This window comes from Girardinichthys multiradiatus, chromosome 18 (genome assembly GCF_021462225.1).
Source record: "Girardinichthys multiradiatus isolate DD_20200921_A chromosome 18, DD_fGirMul_XY1, whole genome shotgun sequence".
In the NCBI taxonomy this organism is placed as follows: domain Eukaryota; kingdom Metazoa; phylum Chordata; class Actinopteri; order Cyprinodontiformes; family Goodeidae; genus Girardinichthys; species Girardinichthys multiradiatus.
In genome coordinates this window covers 34,958,042-34,982,469 of record NC_061810.1, presented here as the reverse complement: position 1 = coordinate 34,982,469, position 24,428 = coordinate 34,958,042, and the positions used below count along the sequence as shown (strand labels likewise).

Sequence of the window (24,428 nt, the reverse complement as noted above, 5' to 3'; positions counted from 1 at the left end):
CTGCCAGCAACCGAATCATCATATGGTCAACTCTTCCACCAAGCCAGCTCTGACAGACAGTCCCAGGATGACGCACCAGTTCCCGGCACTCTCCGAGGCTCAGAAGAGGGAGCTCCATGAGACGGCTCTACGCATAGTTTCTCCAGGGAAGGGCATCCTGGCTGCAGACGAGTCTGTGGGTCTGTAGCAGTGTGGCTTCCTTCTTGCATGTGCATATAAAAAAAGGGATATAAAACAACCTTGCTTGAACTCAAGAGGATTCTGAGGTTAAATGTAAGTGTAAATAAAAACATATTATTTGCAGGCAGCATGGCTAAGCGGCTGGCCCAGGTTGGGGTGGAGAACACCGAGGAAAATCGCAGGCAGTTTCGCCAGATCCTCTTTAGTGCGGATGATCGCATCAACAGCTGCATTGGAGGGGTCATCTTCTTCCACGAGACCCTGTACCAGCACTCTGATAATGGTGTCCCCTTTGTGAAACTGATCAGGGACAGGGGAATCCTGGTTGGGGTCAAGGTCTGTCAGCTCACTACTGAATGTGCTGTACAAGTCAGATCAGTACTCATTTAAGTTTCTTCTTCCAATAGGTTGATAAAGGCGTTGTTCCCCTGGCAGGAACATGTGGAGAAACCACCACACAAGGTCAGGCAATCTCATTTTTGGAGATTGGCTCTTTTTAAGAACTTCAGTCATTGCAGCTCCTCTTTAAACCTTTCTCCCCAGGTCTGGATGGATTGGCAGAGCGCTGTGCACAGTATAAAAAGGATGGAGCGGTCTTTGCAAAGTGCCGTTGTGTGCTCAAAATCAGCGACTCCAATCCATCAAAACTGGCGATCACAGAAAATGCAAACGTTCTTGCACGCTACTCAAGCATCTGCCAGCAGGTCAGAGGGATCAGTAGTCTGCACCTCCTTTATGATATGATGCATGTGCGCTGACTGATAATCATTGCTATCTTGGGCAGAATGGCATTGTGCCCGTCATTGAGCCGGAGATCTTACCTGACGGTGATCACGACCTGAAACGCTGCCAGTACGTCACAGAGAAGGTGGGCAATAATACTGACACATTTAGATAATGGAAAGTGACAGACGTAAAACCTAGCTCCCAGTTAGGCAGATTATCTTTTACTATGGTAAAATTCTTTGGGGTTTAGCGGTTCTTTCACCCAATCTCTGTCCAGTTGTACCTCACCATGACACCACATTGTGAAGTGTTTACTTACAAAATGGGGGAGGAGTAGTCGTCTTGCAATCAAAAAGTTCTGTGTCCAATTCCAGCTTTCTCCTGCCACATGTCGATGTGCCCCTGGGCAAGGCGCTTAACATCAAGTTGCCTACTGATCTGTGTATTGGTGCATGAATGTGTGTGCGACTGGGTGAATGTGCTTCTAGTATAAAGTGCTTTGAGTGGTCGCAATGACTGGAAATACTTTATATAAGTTCAGTCCATTTACCATTTAAAATGGGTAAGAGGAGGACAACATACGAAGTTTTAAGTCTGAAAACAAATACTATTTACAACCAATGGACAGAATCTGAGAGTCATGACTTTAAGCAATGTGTAAAACATACAAGCAGAGCCAATGAAGGACGTGATAAATTAATCATCAAGTAGTTGCCATCTTTTCAGGTTTACGCATTTCTATATTGTTCAAATATTCAACCAAACATATAGAAACTAATGTGCTGATAATAACAAAGTTTCATTTTTTATTCCTCGGGGTGAAAAAGTTCATGGAAAAACTGAGAAATATAGGAAAACCTAAAACGAGGTTAGAGGCTGCTGGGAAGAAATATAGAAAAAATATGGGCTAATTCAAGATGTTGGCACAAAAATTCGCAGTTCAAACATTGCCTGTGTTTTAGGTCCTGGCTGCAGTGTACAAGGCCATGTCAGACCACCATGTTTATCTGGAAGGCACTCTGCTGAAACCAAATATGGTCACCCCTGGACACAGCTGCCCCACCAAGTACAGCCCAGAAGAGGTGGCAATGGCATCCGTCAGTGCCATGCGGCGCACCGTTCCCCCGGCCGTCCCAGGTGAGCCAGATCACAGCCAGATACATTTTTACATAGTCTTGCCATAGATTCTCCAGGGGATTTAGGTATAGACTTTGACTGGTCCATTCAAACACATGAAAATGCTTTGTTCCATTCCATTGTGGCTTTGGCTTCATGTTTGGGGTTGTTGCCCTGCTGGAAGATGAACCTCCACCCCATTCTTAATCTTTTGCAGCCTCTAACAGATTTTTTCCCAATGTTGCCCTGTATTTAGCTCCATCCACTTACCCATTAAGTCTAACCAGTTCTAATGTATTTCCTGAAGAAATTCATGCCCACAGCATGATACTGACACAAATACTTTTGCAAGACACTGTTTTTACTGTATAGAAAGATACCAAACAGTGATGTTCTACTCCCTGCAGGGATTTGTTTCCTCTCTGGAGGTCAGAGTGAAGAGGAGGCCTCCATTCACCTCAGTGCCATCAACAACTGTCCCCTGGCTAAACCCTGGGTCCTGACGTTCTCATTTGGCCGCGCCCTGCAGGCCTCGGCCCTCAGAGCCTGGAGAGGACACAAGGAGAATGAAAAAACCGCCACAGAGCAGTTCATTAAACGAGCAGAGGTACTTTTCCCTGACATGTACTGCAGATGAAACAACTATAACCCAAGTTTTAAATTTCTGCCTGTTTGCATGTCATGTCATGTTTTTTCCTCAGGTGAATAGTCTGGCATGTCAAGGGAAATACAGTGGCGGTGATAACTACGGCGAGGCTGGCCATTGCGTCTTCGGCTCCTGCCATGCATACTGAACAAAACAAAAAAATCACCATTTTCACTAGCATGTTTTATTTCTTAAGGTATATCACAGGTGAATAGTACTGTAGACACTTAGACTTGATCAGAATAAGTGACGCATGGAAATGTTGAATGAAAACAACTGACAGTGTTTAATTGCCTTGTTTAAAGAAGACATTCAGGAATGTATCTGGGTTTTCTCATGTCTGAAGGAATTATGTCTACTTTCTTTGCATAATGTGTGTAAAGTCAGTTCATGAGGCAATGCCACGACTAAGGCTTTATAATATTACCGTGCTCACAAAGTCAAAATTATCCTATTAAATAACTTTGACTTGATAGCATTGACTAAAGTTTACATCAAAACAAACATCATTATCTAAATAGTGTAAATTTCTAATTATGTAAAACAAATGATGCTGGTCTTCATCACCTCTTCTGAAAAACTCCATTGCTTCTCTGAGTGAGAGTGAGTGTGCTTAGATTAGTTTTCACATGCATTTAGCAGCGGCCATCCACAGATAAAAAAAACAATTGCCTGGTATTAGCTTGGAGCTAATGAGCCTCCTCCTCACTCCCCGCTGCCCTCTTAATGTGTGATATTATCAGGAATATTCTGTGTAAAATAAACATGGTTGGAATCTAATGCAATAAAAATGCTGGTCGGTTAAAGTCTGGTGTGTTTATGGGATGGCACATGCATAAAGATTTGCTTCCTTGCATGTTTATTGTGAAAGAATAATTGGATATAATAAGACACACGCCTTAATGTCAGGATTAGTATCAACACAAGACCTTAAACATTTGATGTTTGCATTATTTTTTTGAGTTCTCATTTTGCCCTCATTGACATAAAAGAGTAAACAGTCAGATTTTAAATTGCATTTGGACATCATGCAAATTGTTTAATTTTCACAGAGCTGGCTGGTCTTGGACACCAAATGGCATGAGTAATTAATAAGTCAGCTGGAGGTTCTTCACTTTGATAATATGTTGGTGGAGATTCTCAGTCTATCAGGACATGACAATCCAAAATACTTAAAAGTTAAAAATTAGCACTTAGGATTACTCAGACAATGCATTTTTTTTCTCCTGCAATTAAAGAAAAAGAACAGCTTTTTTAAATTGTATAGACTTCTTTATATGTTAATGTAATTTTGCTAAATCATCATTAGATGCTACTTCTGCAAAGCAGCAAATCAAACAACATGTCATCTACTTGATATTTATGTTATGTGGAGCAACAAGAAGTACAGTAGTACTACTATTCTACCCTATAAATAGCTCTACTGAACAAAGCTTCTCTGTGCTGACTCAGTTTGCCCACCTTTCAATGAGCCTTTATGCTGTGATTTAGAGGGATTTTCACCCATATTTACGAATATTTATCATAATTACAGCCAAAGCAAAGAAAGGGATTTAGTTGCACTTAAAAATGTACTTGCTTTAGTCATTAAACAAAAGATATCAACAAATGTTCCAAAGATGACATTTGAGGATTTATGGAAACTTTTTTTTGCATCATGCAGTTTGCTTTCAAGGTGATCTCGCTTGGAGGGCCACCCCTGGGCGTCCAAGCAAGTTTTTTAATGTCCTCCACTTCTACACTATTTTACAGCTGATTTACATTTTTTTTAGACCTCTTTAAATCCCTCGCCAGACTGATAAACTGTTACATTTTTCTTTCTAAAAGCGTAAGACAGGTTTTTAAATCTCACCATGGTGAGTTTAACTGCTAAATGAAAATGTTTTAATCATGTGCCTCTCAAGTGATACATTTGTGCAATTTCAGCCATTTTAACGGAATAATATTTTTCAACGCATTTTATTGAATAGTTTGTGTGTGTTTTCAAAATATGTTAGAACACAGTCTTTCACAGGATGTCCTGTAATAGGCAAAAATCTTGTGTTGCTTAGGTCGGATTTAAATAGCTGTGTTTAAATAAAAACAAAAAATAACAGAATGCTCTAAATATCAATATTTTGTGGAGACCTAGAGGTTACCATGACAACAACTAACCTACCTAGCGTGATTTCTAAAGGTTTTTTTATATATATACTTGCATAAACTTTGAAATAGTTGAGTGTGTTCAAACTTTCAGTGATCGTGCAGCCAATCTTTTGTTTTTCACGTAAGTGTAAAGATAATTAAAACAGTAATGTACTTTGGAAATTAATCTGTTGATCTGCTAAATCTAAGCTGTGATGTTAAAAACAAACGGATGATTTACGCATATTATTAATTATTCGGATAAAAAAAAAGTTTTTTCAACAATAGATTTACTTTGGGTGAGGCATTAAATAGTTATAACTCGTAGCGTCCTGCAAGTTTCTAAACCTTGAGGATTTTAAGAGATGCGCTGTTTCAAAATAAAGCAAACTGTGCTAGTTTTCTACTCTACATAGGTGGCCTTTTTACATTCATTAACTTAGCAACCTCGCAAAATAAATCACATGCTGGTGGAAGTGGGGAACCGGAGGGGTAACTCGGACCATGCCGGCCGGAAGGTCTCATTTTCCCGCAGCTCGATCCAGGCTTTGCGGTCTCCGGTGGACGCGTCCTTGGCTTGTTGTCTCTATTTTCCAACAGTAATTATGTTATAAGCCACAATATCGGGAGCAGAATAGTTCTTGGGAAAATTTTGAGTTTCAATAAAAAAAGAAAGTTTTTAGAACCAAATATGATCGTTTAGATAGTATAATTATAACGAAAATTGTATAACATACAAATTACCATGGCAACCGTATTTCCAATCTGCAGCTTAGAAAACAAACTTGACATTAATTTGCAGTGAGGAAGTTTTAAAAAGTTGAATTATGTTCAAATTTTCCAGGATTGAACCACAGATTTGCTGGAGTGATGTTTCCTCGTATCGACGCTCTCAAAGAACTGAAAAGTCTTCAGACAACACCCCTAATTTGACCGCGTCCGAGTAAGGGTAAAGCATCAAACCAATTTAATTAAACGTCAAAGCTTATTTGTTAAAATGGTTTTAGGTGAAGCATTAAATAGTAATATCATGTAGAACCCATATTTAGGTGACTACTGGTCTTCAAGCATTTTAAAATTTGCTCAATTTAAACATAACTCCATGTTCTTTATTTTTAAGGGATGGACACGCTCTAAAAGGTTAGTACAGTTTAGTTCCAACCCTGGACATTACATTCAGATGTTTGTATTTAGGACTCCATAAAAGCCTGTCTGGATGACTGAAGAAGGCAGAAGGATGTGCATTGGGTTTCTGTTCTGGTGAGTGTTTTGTGGTTGTATGGATGTTTATGCACTAAGTTAGATAAGCAAAATGTTCAATATTGATAGTAATTAAAACGGTCTAAAATCTTCCTAATTTTATTTCAGAATCAACGGTGTCAGTCACAGTAAAGCAGCAATGTGAATAATAAAACAGTTGCATCTTTCTGTGTCTCCTAGATGTTTAAAAGTGATTTCTTCCTTCAGTTCTTTTTGTTCTTCCTCCAGATTTAGTCTATTTGTTGGTGACCTTAGACGTTTCTATTATTAAGGAAGCGGGGACTCAGATCCAGTATCCTGATTCCTACTCCAACACAGGGATAAGATCAGCAGCTGTACGTCATCATGACTAAAACTGATGGTCACAGGATGAAGCAGTCTAACACAGCAGGACCAGGAGACCAGCAGCCCTCCCAGACCTCGGCCCCTGTGGTTGGCAATGGTTTGAAGCCAATCTCACTTGTCCATCAGCAATGCCTTAAGTTGGTCTTTAGCCAATATCCTTTGGTAATAACTTCAGTCGATTCAGTCGATATTTAATATAACCAGAACCTGTTTTAGCTTTACCCTGTCTAAATATGCGTCCAGTTTTTGAGCCTCACCTCAGCTGTAATTAAATTATTTCAGTGTGTTTTGTCCCTAACTTCGAACACTAGGTTTAATTATATATCCATTCTGGTCATACTGATCAGCTGTTTTGTTCAAGGTGTTTTCCAGCCCTGCAAACAGGAACACCTGATACAAGAGGTCAGAGTGAGATTTGAACTCGTTCAGCCGCATGTAACCATGAACTGTAGTTACTTACTGTCAGTAAAGCACAACCTTTCCTCATTTCCAACCAGATTGTGGTATGCTTTGTCTTTACTTACTTCTTGGCGGAGATGGTGATAAAGATGGTGGCCCTGGGCATCAGGGACTGCCTGAAAAACAATTGGCACAAATTTGACATCTTTGTTCTCTGTGGAGAGTGAGTAACCCCCTATTCCTAATGCCAACTCTGTGTTGCAGTCACAAACTTTGCTGAAACAAAGTAAATGAAATACAAAGAGTTATTGATGAAACACCAAAACCCTCCATACTATGCATTTTTTGTGCTTGCTACTTTCTACTCAGGATCCTGGATTTCCTTCTTGAAGCATGGGGGACCCACATAGAAATCTGTTATGTGTTTTCCCCAATGCGACTGTTTGGCAGAGTGCACGGTAATCTGACCTTTAAGAGCATTTAAATGTCAGATAAACATTTAAAGCCACACAACTGTAGAATTTTAAGCAGCATCTTTATTTATACTTTAAAAACAGGCTAAAAAGGATTACAGGCGTGGACAAAATTGTTGATACCCCTCGGCTAATGAAAGAAAAACCCACAATGGCCACAGAAATTACTTGAATCTGACAAAGGTAATATTGAATACAAATTCTATGAAAATAAAGAAATGAAAGTCAGACTGCTTTTCAAACACACTTCAACAGAATTATTTAAAAAAATAAACTCATGAAACAGACCTGGACAAAAATGATGGTACCCTTAACTTAATATTTTGCACAACCTTTTGAGGTTGTGCAACAAATGCAGTAAACCTATAACTGTCAATGAGACTTCTGCACCTCTCAGCAGGTATTTTGGTCCACTCCTCATGAGCAAACTGCTCCAGCTGTCTCAGGTTTGAAGCGTGACTTTTCTAGACGGCATGTTTCAGCTCCTTCAAAAGATGCTCAATAGGATTTAGGTCGGGGCTCATAGAAGGTCACTTCAGAATAGTCCAATGTTTCCTCTTAGCCATTCTTGGGTGTTTTTCAGCTGTTTTCATCCTGTCGCAAGACCCTGACCTGCGACTGAGACCAAGCTTTCTGACACTTGGCAGCACATTTCTCTCTAGAATCCCTTGATAGTCTTGAGATTTCATTATACCTTCACAGATTCAAGACACCCTGTGGCAGATGCAGCAAATCAGCCCCAGAACATAACAGAGCCTCCTTCATGTTTCACAGTAGGGACAGTGTTCGTTTCTTCATATGCTTCATCTTTCCGTCTGTGAACATAGAGCTGATGTGCCTTGCCAAAAAGTTAAATTTTTGTCTCATCTGTCCAAAGGACATTCTCCCAGAAGCTTTGTGGCTTGTCAACATGTAGTTTGGCAAATTCCAGTCTGGCTTTTTATGATTTGTTTTCAACAATGGTGTTCTCCTTGGTCGTCTCCCATTAAGTCCACTTTGTCTCAAACTACGTCAGATGGTGCGATCTGACACTGATGTTCCATGAGCTTGAAGTTCACCTTTAATCTCTTTAGAGGTTTGTCTGGGCTCTTTTGTTCCCGTTCATATTATCCGTCTCTTTGTCATCAATTTTCCTCCTGCAGCCACGTCCAGGGATGTTGGCTACAGTCCCATGGATCTTAAATTTCTAAATAATATGTGCAACTGTAGTCACAGGAACATGAAGCTGCTTCGAGATGGTCTTATAACCTTTACCTTTAACATGCTTGTCTATAATTTTCTTTCTACTCTCCTGAGACAACTCTTTCCTTCGCTTCCTCTGGTCCATGCTGAGTGTGGTACACACCATGTCACCAAACAGCACAGTGACGACCTGTAGCCCTATATATAGGCCCACTGAATTATTACAAGAATGTAGACACCTGTGATGCTAATTAATGGACACACCTTGATTCAACATCTCCCTTTGGTCACATTATTTTCAGGGGTACCATCATTTTTGTCCAGGTCTGTTTCATGAGTTTATTTTTTTAAATAATTCTCTTGAAGCATGTTTGAAAAGCAATGTCTGACTTTCATTTGTTCATTTTTGTAGAATTTTTATTCATTATTACCTTTGTCAGATTCAAGTTATTTCTGTGACCATTGTGGGTTTTTCTTTCATTAGACAAGGGGTACCAACAATTTTGTCCACGTGTGTAAGAACTCTGAAAATATGAGTCTGGAATAATATGGAATTTTCACATGAAAATGTTTGCTAGTTATTATGATTATTACAGAGATGGCAATAAATATATAAATCAACATAAAAGTGAGATCAAATCCCAGGAATGTATTTGATTGCAGTCTGCATTCAGTGATAAATTCTGGCATTAAAGCTGAACATAGACCCATATAATGTCTGCCTATCAAGCGAAAAGAAAAACCTGAAGCTTATCTACTGTTCACCACTGCAGAGATGCGGATGTTGGTGACCATGTTCTTAGACATCCTGCCCATGCTTGGAAATGTCCTCATCCTCTATGTGCTCATCATCTACATCTTTGGCATTGTGGGAGTCCAGCTGTGGGCAGGGGACCTGCGCTATCGCTGCTTTCTGGAAGAGGACATCCTCCTGTAAGAAACCTTCCAAGATTTCTCACTTCTTTCTCTGGGCTTTATTAACTCTTCAGGAAAATATTTTGCAGCTGAGTTTTGTTCAGCTGGGAATATTTTTTCAAATGCATTGCAGCCGTTTGATGGCTCTCATGTTTAATGTGCTTTCATCAACCCAGACTGTACAACAGGAGCCTGAGTCCGTACTATGTGTCTATGCCTGGGGAGAGAGTTCCGTTCATCTGTTCCCTCGAGAAGAATGGCATGCGGCACTGCCGGGACATCCCTCCTTACCGTGAAGACGGGAACACCTGTTTGTTGGCTGCTCCCCAACTGTACATCCCCGGCGATCTGGCCACTGGGACCAATGTTAGCGGCTGCGTTAACTGGAACGCATACTACAATGTGTGTCGTTCCATGGGTGAAAACCCGAACATGGGCTGTATCAATTTTGATAACATTGGCTATGCCTGGATTGCCATTTTCCAGGTAAACCATCTGTTACAGCTGAGTTACCAACTGTCACACTTCTGGAGTGAGACTCAAGCTTGTCACTCTATCACTCTGCCCATATATACTATTTTGCCAAAAGTATTTACTTGTCAACCTTCACACACTGAACTTCAACAATATCCCTTTTTAATCCATAGGGTTTATTTTGCTGTCAGCCCACCCTTTGCCGCTTTAACAGCTTCAGTGCTTCACACAAGACATTCCAAAAGGTTTATTGGAATTTTTGACCATTCTTTCAGAAGCTAATTTCTGAGGTCGGACAATGATGTTGGAAGACAAGAGCTGGCTCACAGTCTGTATTTCACCAGAAGGGTGTTCAATTGGGTTAAGGCCAGGACTTAGGCCAGTCGAGCTCTCCCAGAACAAATTCACTCTTCCATGTGTTATTGATTTTGCTTTGTACACAGGTCATGTTGGAACTGAAGGTGTCATCCCTTGTCTTTTACCAGAGTATTGGAACCCTCAAGTTTTCCAAAATGTCTTGGTATGCTAAAGGAATAAGAATTCCTTTAAATGGAACCAAGGAGCCGAGCCCAACTTCTGAAAAGTAGCCCCACACCTCAATTGCCTCTGCTTCAAATTTTAGACTTGACTCAGTTCAATCAGGGAAGTGTTGTTTCCCTTGCAAATGCCAAACCCATACTCGATTATTGGACTGCTAGACAGAAAAGGAGGATTCTTCACTCCAACATGTCTCCACTGTTCTAGAGACTGGTTGTTGTTTGCTTTTTGCATTGCACTTGGTGATGTAAGGCTTGGATGCAGCTGTTGGACCATAGAAACCCATTCCATGAGGCCTTCTACTCACTGTTCTTGAGCTAATCTGAACACATGAACTTTGATGGTCAGCAACTATTGACTGCAGAAAGTTGGTGACCTCTGCAGTCTAGGTGCCTTAGTTTCCCACTGATTCTACGTGGCCTATTACTTCATTGTTGAGTTACTGCAGTTCTCATTTGTTTCCACTTTGTTACAGTACCATTATCAGTTAATTGTAAAATTAGGACATTTTACAACTGCTCTTATTGCACAGACAGCATCCTATCACGGTGCCATGATGGACTCCACTGAGCTCCGAAAAGTGACCCATTCTTTCACAAAAGGTTGTAGAAACAGTCTCAATGCATAGGAACTTGTGGCCATGGAAGTAATTGGAACACCTACTTCTGGATTGTTTATCCTAAACAATGTGGCAAATGTAACTTTATTTCTTTTTAATATTAATCTCAGATTGGACCACTTTCGAAGCACAAAAGTGCAAGATTTGCATATAACTGCAAACATAAAATGTTATACTTTCTAACCACTTGTAGGTAATTTGTTCATGACTGTGGATCCAAACTCATTCTTCACAATTACCTGGTCTATCCAACCTCGTAGTTGGATAAAGACGTTTCCTTAAGGTTCAGACACAATCGGTTTTCAGGCATAAATTTCTTCATCCAGCTTTTTTTTTTTAAATACTTACCCACCGAGACCCCCGTCTTACTCCAAGCTCCAGTAAAATGTTGCTGATGAGCAGGTTAGAGCTTATTAGAAAGTTTCATTTCTGTTTTTCTGTTGCAGATTCTACAACAGAAGGGCAATAATCTAAGTACATTTCAGACCTTGTTTCACAAAATATTTGCCAATTATCTGTAATGTGTCTGTGTTTCCCTTCAGGCTGTTACACTGGAAGGCTGGACAGACATAATGTACTATGTGATGGACTCACACTCCTACTTGAGTTTTGTCTATTTCATCATCTTCACAATTGTAAGTGTCTTTCTTTAGGGTTAAGTTAGCTATGTCTTGATTTTTTAAGTCTCAAAAAAGTCTTAGGGACCCGACCAAATGTTTTCTGAACTGGTTTGTAGAAAAAACTGAAATTTTTTTGAGATGCTCAGAAAAGCAACTGGGATTTCCTCCCTCTTTAAACGATCCACTAATGCTTTTTTGTATGCAGAAAATAACACTTGAAGAGATTTTTTCTTTAGTTGTTACATTAGTTTCCCTGAAACTTTAATGAAAGCTTTCCTGAAATCTAATGCCCTTGAACATTTTAACTTTCCCATTAGAAGTCCAAATATCTTTGTATCACAGCCAAAAGAGATGGTCTTGTTCTCCTGGAGGTTTCAGGTTCCTGTTTAACGGGAATGGTTTCTCCCCACTGTCACCATGTGCTTGCTCAAGATGAGAGCTGCTGCAAACTCAATTACTCAATGCAATCAGCTTCCTTATACATATCTTGTCACCACTTCAATTCAATTCATTTCATTTCAATTCAATTCAATTCAGTTTTATTTATATAGCGCCAATTCACAACACATGTTGTCTCAAGGCACTTCACAACAATCAGGTACATACATTCCAATTAGTCCTAACCATTGAACAGTGCAGTCAGAGTTAGTTATTTATTCAAATTGGATAAAAAGTTTTTCTATCTAAGGAAACCCAGCAGATTGCATCCAGTCAGTGACTTGCAGCATTCCCTCCTCCTGGATGAGCATGTAGAGACAGTGGACAGTCACTGGTGTTGACTTTGCAGCATTCCCTCATACTGAGCATGCATGTAGCGACAGTGGAGAGGAAAAACTCCCTTTTAACAGGAAGAAACCTCCAGCAGAACCAGGCTCAGTGTGAGCGGCCATCTGCCACGACCGACTGGGGGTTTGAGAGAACAGAGCAGAGACACAAAGAGAACAAAGAAGCACTGATCCAGGGGTACTTTCTATGGGAAGGAAAAGTAAATGTTAGTGGATGTAGCTCCTTTAGTCGTTTCACCTAGAAAGAAAGAACAGATAAACTCTGAGCCAGTTTTCAAGGTTAGAGTCTGAAAGAGAGCACATAGAGTTAGTTACAGTAGAAGCTCAGTCAATCGCCATGTCTAGGAGAGAGAAAGGGTTAAACACTGAAAGACAGGGCCATGTGGATCATCGGGAGAGGGTGAGCATTAAGTTGTTGCCAGCAGAAGCTCGGACGATTCCCCTCTCCAGAAAGGTGTCACAGGTAGACACAGAGCCAGGCCAGGTGTAGCTTCTAGGAAGAGAAAAGAGAGAACAAGGTTAAAAGCTGAAATAACAGCAAATAATGCAAAATTGGAGAGTAGTGTGAGAATGTAGCAAAGAGGGTGAAAGTGGTCATTATGTCTTCCAGCAGCCTAAGCCTATAGCAGCATAACTACACAGAACGTTTCAGTTCAGATTATTTAGTTAAACGGTGCTTATTTTCAACAATGTCGTCTCAAGGCACCTCACAAAGGGTCCCACTGATGGTCATTGTTATACTAAAAACCACAAGGATTGGGATACCTCTCTCTGTCAGACTGATTATAACCATTGGAAAAGAGAAGGGGTCATACAGGTAGCAGAAATGGAAGGTGTGTTTGCACCTCAACCATAACTGAGTCGGTTTAGGCTAAACCTGACTCCCCCTTACTCCATCCAACAGGGAGGGAGGAACGCTCCCTCCCTGATAACCTAAGCCACTCTATCTATAAGCTTTATTAAAAAGGAAAGTTTTAAGCTTAGCCTTAAAAGTAGACAGGGTGTCACGGACCAAAACCGGGAGCTGGTTCCACAGGAGAAGAGCCTGATAACTAAAGGTTCTGCCTCCCATTCTACTTCAAGAGACTCTAGGAACCACCAGTAAACTTGCAGTCTGAGAACGAAGTGTGAGGAGGATAATTTTAAATTCTATACTGGATTGAACAGGGAGCCAATGAAGGGAAGGTAAAATAGGAGAAATATGATCTCCCGTTTTAATTTTCATCAGAACAAGGTTTTTTACTTTATTACTGTAGGTCAATTCAATGCCATCCAGGTTAAGTGATTGACTAAGCAGTTTCTTTTTTAAAGCCTCCGGTCCAAAGACGACAACTTCTGTCTTGTCTTAATTTAGAAGCAAAAAATGTAAAGTGGTCCAAGTTTTTATATCTTCAAGACATGCTTGTAGTCTATCTAACTGGTTGGGTTCATCAGGATTTATGGATAAGTAAAGCTGAGTATCATCAGCATAACAGTGAAAACCTATCCTATGTTGCCTGATAATTTGACCTATTGGAAGCATATATATAGTAAAGAGAATTGGCCCAAGTACTGAACCCTGTGGTACTCCACAATTAACCCCGGAGTTTAAAGATGATTGTTCATTTACATGAACAAACTGGAATCTGTCAGACAGATAAGATTTAAACCAGCCTAGCGCTGTTCCCCTGATACCTACAGCATATTCCAGCCTTTCTAAGAGAATATTATGGTCGACTGTATCAAATGCAGCACTGAGATCTAACAGGACAAGTACAGACACAAGTCCATTATCTGAGGCCATAAGAATATCATTAGTGACTTTCAGCAGAGCTGTTTCAGTGCTATGATGAGCTCTGAAGCCTGACTGAAACTCTTCAAACAGGTCATTGCTGTATAAATGCTCACACATTTGATTAGCAACAATTTTCTCAAGAATTTTAGATAAGAATGGAAGATTGGATATAGGTCTGGAATTTTTCAAGTCATCTTGATCAAGCGAAGGTTTCTTAAGTAAAGGTTTAATTACAGCTACCTTAAAAGCCTGTTGTACATATCAATTTACTAAAGATAGGTTAATCATATCTAAAATGGGGCTGGTAATCAGAGGGAACACTTCCTGAAATAATTTGGTTGGGATTGGGTCTAACATACAAGTTGAAGGTTTAGATGAAGTTAATATTTCTGATAACTCAGGAAGCTCCACAGGATCAAAACAATCCAAACACAGATCAGGTTCTACAGTTACTCCCAATGTTGTCTCACTTGCTGAGGATGAAGTAATCATCGTGTCAAAGATTTTCTTTTTAATAGAATCAATTTTATTTAAGAAGAATCCCATAAAGTCATAACTGCTGAGAGCTAAGGGAATGGATGGCTCAACAGAGCTATGACTGTGTAAGTTTAGCAACTGTACTAAAGAGAAACCTAGGATTATTCTTGTTCTCTTCTATTAATTATGAAAAATAAGCTGTTCTGGCTTGGCGAAGTGTCTTTTTATACAACAGTAGGCTATTTTTCCAGATTAAGTAGGAATCCTCTAGGTGTGTAGAGCACCATTTTCTCTCCAATTTTCTAACATTGTGCTTTAAAGTATGCAGCTCTGAATTAAACCAGGGAGCTAGCCTCCTATGAATGATTACCTTCTTTTTCAAGGGGGCTGCATTGTCTAATGCACCACGCAATGATGAAGTAACACTATGAACAAAAGAATCAATTTGTGAAGGGGCAGAAACAGAATTATTTCCCTCCACTTAGCATTATAAACCGAATTTGACTGTTTTGTGTTGCTAGAATAAAATATGGCTGTATGCGATTTAATCTACCTACATAATTAGATTGTATTGGCTTTATTTTGACAATATATTTATATATAATACCTGGGTTAGGGTCTGTATATCTAGTATGATATCTTTAGAATACAATTCCTTTGGATTGACTCCACATGAATAAACTGAATTGAATTGTACAGTTAATATCTCAGACAAGCTACAACCTAATGATTTGTTGTCTATGTCTTTAACCAGATTGGCTCCTTCATTATAATGAACACGTGCGCCGTTGTTATTGCCACCCACTACTCAGAGGCCAAAGCAGCTGATACTGCAGAGCCGCTCTTCGGTACAGTGAGTCTCAAACAGTTTTGGAGGACACTGAGAAGCTGGCCTGCACAACTCTACAACAGGTCAGATAGTAGTTACATAACTCTTACAAGTTCAAACTTTAATTCTAATAAACATCAAGGATGTGTCAAAAGTACTGAGGGTCAAAAAAGCCACAATCCAAAAGGTAAATAAGCCAGTAAATTAGTACTAATGAATTAGAACTAATTTAAAGTTGGTAATATTTTAAAGCGGCTCAAATAAACCCTAATGTCTGATTGGTTAGCTACCGCCGCTAATTAACTTCAGGCCACTCACCGTTCACTATACTGGTGTGATCCCTATCTTCAGGGGCCAAAGGAGACAAAACAAAACAAAATATTTAATAAATAAACCATTATAATATTACTTAAATGTGTAATTAAATTATTGAAACCATAAATACATATTGTCTTAAATATATATTTAAATAAATAGGCTAATATATTTTCTTTTATTTACATTGTAAAAGTATTTAATATTGAAATTCTTTCATAGTCCAGCTACAGTTAAAGTTGATTGGTCTGAAATGGATTTGCTGCACAGAGTCAGTTTAAATTATTTCTTGGTGTACAGCAGTATAAGAGCTATTAACATATTAATATAGATTATCAATTATTTATACATGTTAACTTATAATTTTTTTTAAATCTACCAAATTTACATATTTGATAAACTGAGACTAAGATTTCTTGCCTCTTAAAAACTTAATGGATCTGTCATTCATGAACAATGGCATAATCAAATAAATATATAAATAATATTTATTTAATTATTTAAATTTTGATGAATTAAATTTTTATTTAATAATTCTTAATTGTGTGGTGCATCAATTATTTAAATAATATTTGATATATTTACATTTATTTAATGTATGTTTCTAATTTTATTTAAATTATGTCACATAGAGTATTAATGCTTTATCTATTTATTGTATTTTCAAGACTACATAAATTATGATTTACTAAATATTTACTCAGTGATTTAAGTTAATACATTATTTATGTATCAGAATGGGGCTCTTTTGGCCCTCCAAATGAGACTAGTTTGTGCCAAGGAAGAATTTCAGGAGCACCCAAAACCTATAAATAAGCGCATTGCATTTCAGCTCAGCGTGAAAACCACTCTTCTTGGTTCCTTGAAAATTCATGTTGGTCTTATTGTTCTTTTTATTCATTAGCTTGCGTTTCAGATGGAATCCCAGTTACAGCTGGAGCAGTGGAACACCATTGATGGTGAGAGTACAAACAAATTACCATCAACAGAGTTTTTTTCTACTACTAACTGGGTCTTACCTACCTGACTCTATAACCTACCAGGCTCGGTGCTGGTCCCCTTTCCAAAGAAGGCTGAAGGAGCTGGTGACAGGTGATATCTTCTCCAAAGTGATTATAGTTGCTATTTTCATCAACATCCTCACTATAGCTGTGGAGCACCATAACCAGGTAAAATGTTTGCCTTTGTGAAAATTTTAAAAATAGGTGTTTTAATATAAACTGTGACTCTGAGTCATCCTAGAGTAAAAGTTTAGTTTACCTGTTAGTTATCATGTTTAACAGCTATTTTTATCTGCCTCTGACATGTCTTCAGCATAGTTTCAAACTAACTTGTCTGGACTTGCCTCATCTCCATCTCCATACTCTCTGCATCTCATCTTCCTGCAGCCTCAGGTGATGACGACTACGTTGCAGATCTGCAACATACTCTTCACTGCTCTGTTTTTCCTGGAGATGATGCTAAAAATGATAGCCTTGGGTTGGACTTACTTTCAGGACTGGAGCAACATCTTCAACTTTGCTATTGTCATTATCAGGTATGATCGCATTGAAGTGAATGTGAGTTGGCTCATTGCTTTAACTCAGACATGTCAATGTCCACTGAAACTCAAATAAAGACGCAACTGGATTCCAATTCCAAATGTTTCTCTGTTTCAGAATTTGATATTAACAGTAAAGCAAACTAAAATACTTGTCCCTTTCAGTCTGTGGGAACTAGGAGCCAACTCTGACAACAGGCTGTCAGTGATTCGTGCATTTCGAACACTGCGGCTTGGGAGGCTCATGCACTTTCTGCCCTACCTGCATAGGCAGCTGCTGGTGCTGAAGAGGACGTTGGAGGAGGCGGCTATGCTCTGCTGGCTACTTTTATTTGGGATTTTCCTCCTCAGGTACGTGCTTACACCAAATCCTAAATCTAGCAGATGAGGGCAGATCTGTAACTTTCACTTCCATCTGGTATGTCCCTGTAGCATTGTGGGAATGCACCTGTTTGGCTGCAAGATTCAGAGCTTGGATGCAGATTACAATGCAAAAAACTTTGATGTAATTGATAAAAGGAAAAACTTTGACACCCTCCTCTGGTCCATGGTCACTGTGTTTCAGGTCAGTTTGATATCATAGTTTTGCCATTGTTGCACATTTTATTTTACATTTATATTTCTTTTTCACATTCATGCAGGTTTTGACTCTCGATGACTGGAACTATGTCCTCTACAATGCCATGGTATCTACCTCTGTATGGGCTGCTGTCTACTTCGTCATAATCATTATTCTGGGAAAGAACGTGATCCTCAGCATCTTGGTGGGCATCGTTGTGAAGAGTTTCCAGAACCAGGTCAGAACCTGTCACAGTGTTTTCTCCCTTTACTGAAACACACATCTGCCTCGGCTTTTCAGAAAGTTACAACAATTGCAAAAACACATCCATGTTTTCTGCTTTTTGATCTAAAAGCCCGAAGACCCATTGCAATGTCCTGGATCTGGTTCGGCCACCTTGAACCCTAATGTAAGTTTTTAACCTCCTCTCAGAGTATCTTTTGACATCTCTGAGATGAGCAACCTTTTGATTTTGCACTTCTACTGTTATCAGTTTACAGTGGCTCTCAAAGGCTTTCACACCCCTTGAACCGTTTTACAGAAAATGAAAAATGAATAAAAAGTGTGCATTTGTATTCAGCCCCTGACAATACTTTGTGACAGGTGCTTTTTGAAGTATGTCTCTACCCACTTTACACGTCTACAAACTGAAATGTTTGCCCATTCTTCTTTACAAAATAACTCAAACTCGGAAAGACATATTAGAAGGCATCTGGGAGTGACAATTTCACGTCTTGTCACAGATTTCCATTTTAATTTAGGTCTTGAACTATGCTTTGAGCTAAACCAGGGGTACCGAAGTCCAATCCCTGATACCTACAATCCCTTCTCCTACATCAATTCAATTCAGTTTATTTATATAGCGCCAATTCACAACACATGTTGTCTCAAGGCAATTCACAAAAGTCAGGTACATACATTCCAATTAGTCCTAACCATTGAACAGTGCAGTCAGAGTTAGTTATTTATTCAAATTGGATAAAACGTTTTTCTATCTAAGGAAACCCAGCAGATTGCAGAGTCAGTGACTTGCAGCATTCCCTCCTCCTGGATGAGCATGTAGAGACAGTGGACAGTCACTGGCGTTGACTTTGCAGCAATCCCTCATACTGAGCATGCATGTAGCGACAGTGGAGAAGAAAAACTCCCTTTTAACAGGAAGAAACCTCCAGCAGAACCAGGCTCAGTGTGAGCGGCCATCTGCCACGACCGACTGGGGTTTGAGAGAACAGAGCAGAGACACATAAAGAATACAGAAGCACTGATCCAGGAGTACTTTCTATGGGAAGGAAAAGTAAATGTTAGTGGATGTAGCTCCTTTAGTCGTTTCACCTAGAAAGAAAGAACAGATAAACTCTGAGCCAGTTTACAAGGATAGAGTCTGAAAGAGAGCACATATAATTAGTTACAGTAAAAGCTCAGTCAATTGCCATGTCTAGGAGAGAGAAAGGGTTAAACACTAAAAGACAGGGCCATGTGGATCATCTGTAGAGGGTGAGCATTAAGTTGTTGCCAGCAGAAGCTCGGATGATGCCCCTCTCCAGAAAGGTGTCACTGGTAGACACAGAGTCAGGCCAGGTGTAGCTTCTAGGAAGAGAAAAGAGGGAGAACATAAAGTAAAAAACTGAAATAACAGCAAATAATGCAGAATTAGAGAGTAGTGTGAGAATGTATCGAAGAGGGTGAAAGTGATCATTATGTCCTCCAGCATCCTAAGCCTATAGCAGCATAACTACACAGAACGTTTCAGTTCAGATTATTTAATTAAACGGTGCTTATTTTCAACAATGTCGTCTCAAGGCACCCCACAAAGGGTCCCACTGATGGTCATTGTTATACTAAAAACCACAAGGATTGGGATACCTCTTTCTGTCAGACTGATTATAACCATTGGAAAAGAGAAGGGGTCATACAGGTAGCAGAAATGGAGGGTGTGTTTGCACCTCAACCATAACTGAGCCGGTTTAGGCTAAACCTGACTCCCCCTTACTCCATCCAACAGGGAGGGAGGAACGCTCCCTCCCTGATAACCTAAGCCACTCTAACTATAAGCTTTATCAAAAAGGAAAGTTTTAAGCTTAGCCTTAAATGTAGACAGGGTGTCTTCCTCACGTACCAAAACCGGGAGCTGGTTCCACAGGAGAGGAGCCTGATAACTAAAGGTTCTGCCTCCCATTCTACTTCTAGAGACTCTATGAACCACCAGTAAACCTGCAGTCTGAGAATTGAAGAAGTGAAGTGCTCTGTTAGGAACATATGGAACAATCAGATCTCTGATGTATGATGCAGCTAGATCATTAAGGGCTTTATATGTGAGGAGGAGAATTTTAAATTCTATACTGGATTGAACAGGGAGCCAATGAAGGGAAGCTAAAGTAGGAGAAATATGATCTCTCTTTTTAATTTTCATCAGAACTCTTGCTGCAGCATTTTGAATCAGCTGAAGGCTTTTGACTGCATTTTGTGGACATCCTGATAGTAAAGAATTACAATAGTCCAGCCTTGAAGTAACAAATGCATGGACTAGTTTTTCAGCGTCACTCCTGGATAGGATATTTCTGATTTTGACAATGTTCCGGAGATGAAAGAAGGAAATCCTAGAAACCTGTTTAATATAGGATTTAAATTACATGTCCTAGTCAAAAATAACACCAAGGTTTTTTACTTTATTACCGGAGGTCAATTTAATGCCATCCAGGTTAAGTGATTCACTAAGCAGTTTCTTTTTTAAAGCCTCCGGTCCAAAGACGACAACTTCTGTCTTGTCTGAATTTAGAAGCAGAAAATTTAAAGTGATCCAAGTTTTTATATCTTCAAGACATGCTAGTAGTCTATCTAACTGGTTGGGCTCATCAGGATTCATGGATAAGTAAAGCTGAGTATCATCAGCGTAACAGTGAAAATGTATCCCATGCTGCCTGATAATTTGACCTATTGGAAGCATATATATAGTAAAGAGAATTGGCCCAAGTACTGAACCCTGTGGTACTCCACAATTAACCCTGGAGTTTAAAGATGATTTATGATTTACATGAACAAACTAGAATCTGTCAGACAGATAAGATTTAAACCAGCCTAGTGCTGTTCCTCTGATCCCTACAGAATATTCCAGCCTTTCTAAGAGAATATTATGGTCGACTGTATCAAATGCAGCACTGAGATCTAACAGAACCAGTACAGACACAAGTCCATTATCTGAGGCCATAAGAATATCATTAGTGACTTTCAGCAGAGCTGTTTCAGTGCTATGATGAGCTCTGAAGCCTGACTGAAACTCTTCAAACAGGTCATTGCTGTATAAAGGCTCACACATTTGATTAGCAACAATTTTCTCAAGAATTTTAGATAAGAATGGAAGATTGGATAAAGGTCTGTAATTTTTCAAGTCATCTTGTTCAAGCAAAGGTTTCTTAAGTAAAGGTTTAATTACAGCTACCTTAAAAGCCTGTTGTACATACAGGTCCTTCTCAAAATATTAGCATATTGTGATAAAGTTAATTATTTTCCATAATGTCATGATGGAAATTTAACATTCATATATTTTAGATTCATTGCACACTAACTGAAATATTTCAGGTCTTTTATTGTCTTAATATGGATGATTTTGGCATACAGCTCATGAAAACCCAAAATTCCTATCTCACAAAATTAGCATATTTCATCCGACCAATAAAAGAAAATTGTTTTTAATACAAAAAACGTCAACCTTCAAATAATCATGTACTGTGAGCAGGTGCCAGGTCGTGCTGAAAAATGAAATCTTCATCTCCATAAAGCTTTTCAGCAGATGGAAGCATGAAGTGCTCCAAAATCTCCTGATAGCTAGCTGCATTGACCCTGCCCTTGATAAAACACAGTGGACCAACACCAGCAGCTGACACGGCACCCAGACCATCACTGACTGTGGGTACTTGACACTGGACTTCTGGCATATTGGCATTTCCTTCTCCCCAGTCTTCCTCCAGACTCTGGCACCTTGATTTCCGAATGACATGCAGAATTTGCTTTCATCCGAAAAAAGTACTTTGGACCACTGAGCAACAGTCCAGTGCTGCTTCTCTGTAGCCCAGGTCAGGCGCTTCTGCCGCTGTTTCTGGTTCAAAAGTGGCTTGACCTGGGGAATGCGGCACCTGTAGCCCATTTCCTGCACACACCTGTACACGGTGGCTCTGGATGTTTCTACTCCAGACTCAGTCCACTGCTTCCGCAGGTCCCCCAAGGTCTGGAATCGGCCCTTCTCCACAATCTTCCTCAGGGTCCGGTCACCTCTTCTCATTGTGCAGCGTTTTCTGCCACACGTTTTCCTTCCCACAGACTTCCCACTGAGGTGCCTTGATACAGCACTCTGGGAACAGCCTATTCGTTCAGAAATTTCTTTCTGTGTCTTACCCTCTTGCTTGAGAGTGTCAATAGTGGCCTTCTGGACAGCAGTCAAGTCGGCAGTCTTAACCATAATTGGGGTTTTGAGTGATGAACCAGGCTGGGAGTTTTAAAGGCCTCAGGAATCTTTTGCAGGTGTTTAGAGTTAACTTGTTGATTCAGATGATTAGGTTCATAGCTCGTTTAGAGACCCTTTTAATGATATGCTAATTTTGTGAGATAGGAATTTTGGGTTTTCATGAGCTGTATGCTAAAATCATCCGTATTAAGACAATAAAAGACCTGAAATATTTCAGTTAGTGTGCAATGAATCTAAAATATATGAATGTTAAATTTTCATCATGACATTATGGAAAATAATGAACTTTATCACAAAATGCTAATATTTTGAGAAGGACCTGTATTCATTTACTAAAGATAGATTAATCATATCTAAAATGGGGCTGGTAATCAGAGGGAACACTTCCTTAAATAACTTGGTTGGAATTGGGTCTAACATACAAGTTGAAGGTTTAGATGAAGCTAATATTTCTGATAACTCAGGAAGCTCCACAGTATCAAAACATGTATTGCAGTATTTTTCAGTTAGGCTAAAATGTTTCATCATGCCTTTATCTGACAAGAGCACCTTCTGCCACATATTTGCTGTGTCTCTCATATGGTTTGTGTCAAATAGCTTTCTTTTTGCTGCTCTTTGATAAAGGCCAGATTTGTTGACTAATGGTTTCCTGTCGACAGATTCTGCCTTCGTGGCTTTGGATCTCTCCACCTCCTCCAGAGTTACCATGGGCCTCTTGGCTGCTTCTCTAATTAACTGTCTTCTTGCCCAGCCTGTCATTGTAGGTGGATGGCCATGTATGTTTGCAGTTTTGCCATACTCTTTCCATTTTGGATGAAGAGCTAACACGTGTGATCTACAAATCTGTGGACATTTGCATAACCTGACCCTGTTTTAAACTTCTCTGGCTTGTTGGGTGTGTTCCATTGTCTTTACACTGTTTTTTGTTAACTAATGACTTCTAACAGTGTTTTTCAACCCTGATCCTCAAAACACACTGCCGTGCAAGTTGCCCATGTTGTTTTCCCTGCCTTAACACAACTGATTCACATGATTACAGTTCAGCAAAAGCCTGTTAATCAGCCACCAATCGAAATCAGGTGTGCTGCAGCAGAGAAGCATCTGAAATATGCAGAGCAGTGTACTTTGAGGACCAGAGTTGAAAAACACTGCTCTAACAAACCTTGGAGGTCTTCAGAACAGCTGTATTCATATTTAACACGTGGATCTTATCTGCTAATATGTTAATCCTGAAGGCAAATAGTTACTCTGAATTTTATTCAGGGATGTTAGATTAAAGGAAGCTGGATACAAATTCATTCCTTACTTTTCATACTTTAATTTGTCAAAAATAAAAAAGAGCAAAACTTTGTGTTATTTCCTTTTTGATTGAGGTTGTAATGTAACCAATTATAGGAAAGTTCAGTTGGTATGAATTCTTTTGTTAAGGCTCTGTACATATAATTTCCGATGCAAGTATTTGCTCATATATTTTTTTCAGGTCCCTGGAGGTACTGACCGAGGTCCTTCGAACTCTGAGTCCAACTCTGGTCAGATTAAGTCAGTTCAGGTGGAAGAAGCTGATGTAAAACAGACTGACCAGGACCATGTAAGTCTGTATGAAAGAAGCTAATCTTATGTGACAGTTAGGGAAGCTACTCTACCAGAATACCATGCAAATTAATATTTTCAAATGAGACTTTATTTTATATTTTCTCTTCAAGTATACTAGTACAGAGGTTTGTAAAACTATGCATGTCTAAAACTATTTCACAATTTGTTTCCCAACTGCCAACCTTTAAGATATTTTATTGAGCTACTGTGTGGAAGACCAAAACAAAGTTGAGCGTAATTCTGAAGCAAAAGGAAAAGAATACATAGTTAGAAATTATTTTTACAATTATAATTGTAGAAAGTCTTGGTCCTAATACAGAGTCCTGAGGGACACCTTTTGTCACATGAGCAAAGAACACTGAGCTAAATGCACTGCTTACAACCAGAAAGATTATTTAAAGAACAGCCAGTTGCTTAGTCTAAACAGCTGACATCTGAAAGCTGCTTGTATAAGATGCCATGATCTGCAATGTAATACCTT

General features: G+C 39.4%; 2 protein-coding genes across 11 annotated transcripts in view; both read left to right on the top strand.

Moving 5' to 3' along the window:
* The first annotated feature begins 22 nt into the window (after nucleotides 1–22).
* aldoca (aldolase C, fructose-bisphosphate, a) lies at nucleotides 23–3,474 on the top strand. Its single transcript, XM_047391927.1, has 8 exons — nucleotides 23–179; nucleotides 305–516; nucleotides 588–642; nucleotides 724–884; nucleotides 965–1,048; nucleotides 1,869–2,043; nucleotides 2,430–2,629; nucleotides 2,724–3,474. Exons 1-8 carry the CDS (start codon nucleotides 23–25, stop codon nucleotides 2,814–2,816), a joined length of 1,137 nt encoding a protein of 378 aa, XP_047247883.1. The 3' UTR covers nucleotides 2,817–3,474.
* Nucleotides 3,475–4,800: 1,326 nt separating this feature from the next.
* Nucleotides 4,801–24,428, top strand: part of LOC124884180 (voltage-dependent T-type calcium channel subunit alpha-1H-like) — a 42,930-nt gene continuing 23,302 nt past the window's right edge. For 2 of the 10 annotated variants that reach the window (XM_047391925.1, XM_047391916.1), the window contains exons 1-19: nucleotides 4,801–4,934; nucleotides 5,637–5,741; nucleotides 5,913–5,932; nucleotides 6,325–6,549; nucleotides 6,706–6,799; nucleotides 6,895–7,019; nucleotides 7,166–7,254; nucleotides 9,225–9,384; nucleotides 9,543–9,852; nucleotides 11,539–11,631; nucleotides 15,407–15,564; nucleotides 16,701–16,755; nucleotides 16,840–16,965; nucleotides 17,185–17,333; nucleotides 17,502–17,687; nucleotides 17,769–17,901; nucleotides 17,978–18,133; nucleotides 18,251–18,304; nucleotides 23,835–23,942. In XM_047391925.1, the coding sequence (XP_047247881.1) occupies nucleotides 6,398–6,549; nucleotides 6,706–6,799; nucleotides 6,895–7,019; nucleotides 7,166–7,254; nucleotides 9,225–9,384; nucleotides 9,543–9,852; nucleotides 11,539–11,631; nucleotides 15,407–15,564; nucleotides 16,701–16,755; nucleotides 16,840–16,965; nucleotides 17,185–17,333; nucleotides 17,502–17,687; nucleotides 17,769–17,901; nucleotides 17,978–18,133; nucleotides 18,251–18,304; nucleotides 23,835–23,942 (2,148 nt within the window). In that variant the 5' untranslated portion in view covers nucleotides 4,801–4,934; nucleotides 5,637–5,741; nucleotides 5,913–5,932; nucleotides 6,325–6,397. Of the gene's footprint in view, nucleotides 4,935–5,357; nucleotides 5,392–5,636; nucleotides 5,742–5,912; nucleotides 5,933–5,986; nucleotides 6,053–6,280; nucleotides 6,560–6,705; nucleotides 6,800–6,894; nucleotides 7,020–7,165; nucleotides 7,255–9,224; nucleotides 9,385–9,542; nucleotides 9,853–11,538; nucleotides 11,632–15,406; nucleotides 15,565–16,700; nucleotides 16,756–16,839; nucleotides 16,966–17,184; nucleotides 17,334–17,501; nucleotides 17,688–17,768; nucleotides 17,902–17,977; nucleotides 18,134–18,250; nucleotides 18,305–23,834; nucleotides 23,943–24,428 lie in introns of those variants that run through there. The other 8 variants (XM_047391922.1, XM_047391921.1, XM_047391919.1 and 5 more) reach the window with 8 other exon arrangements.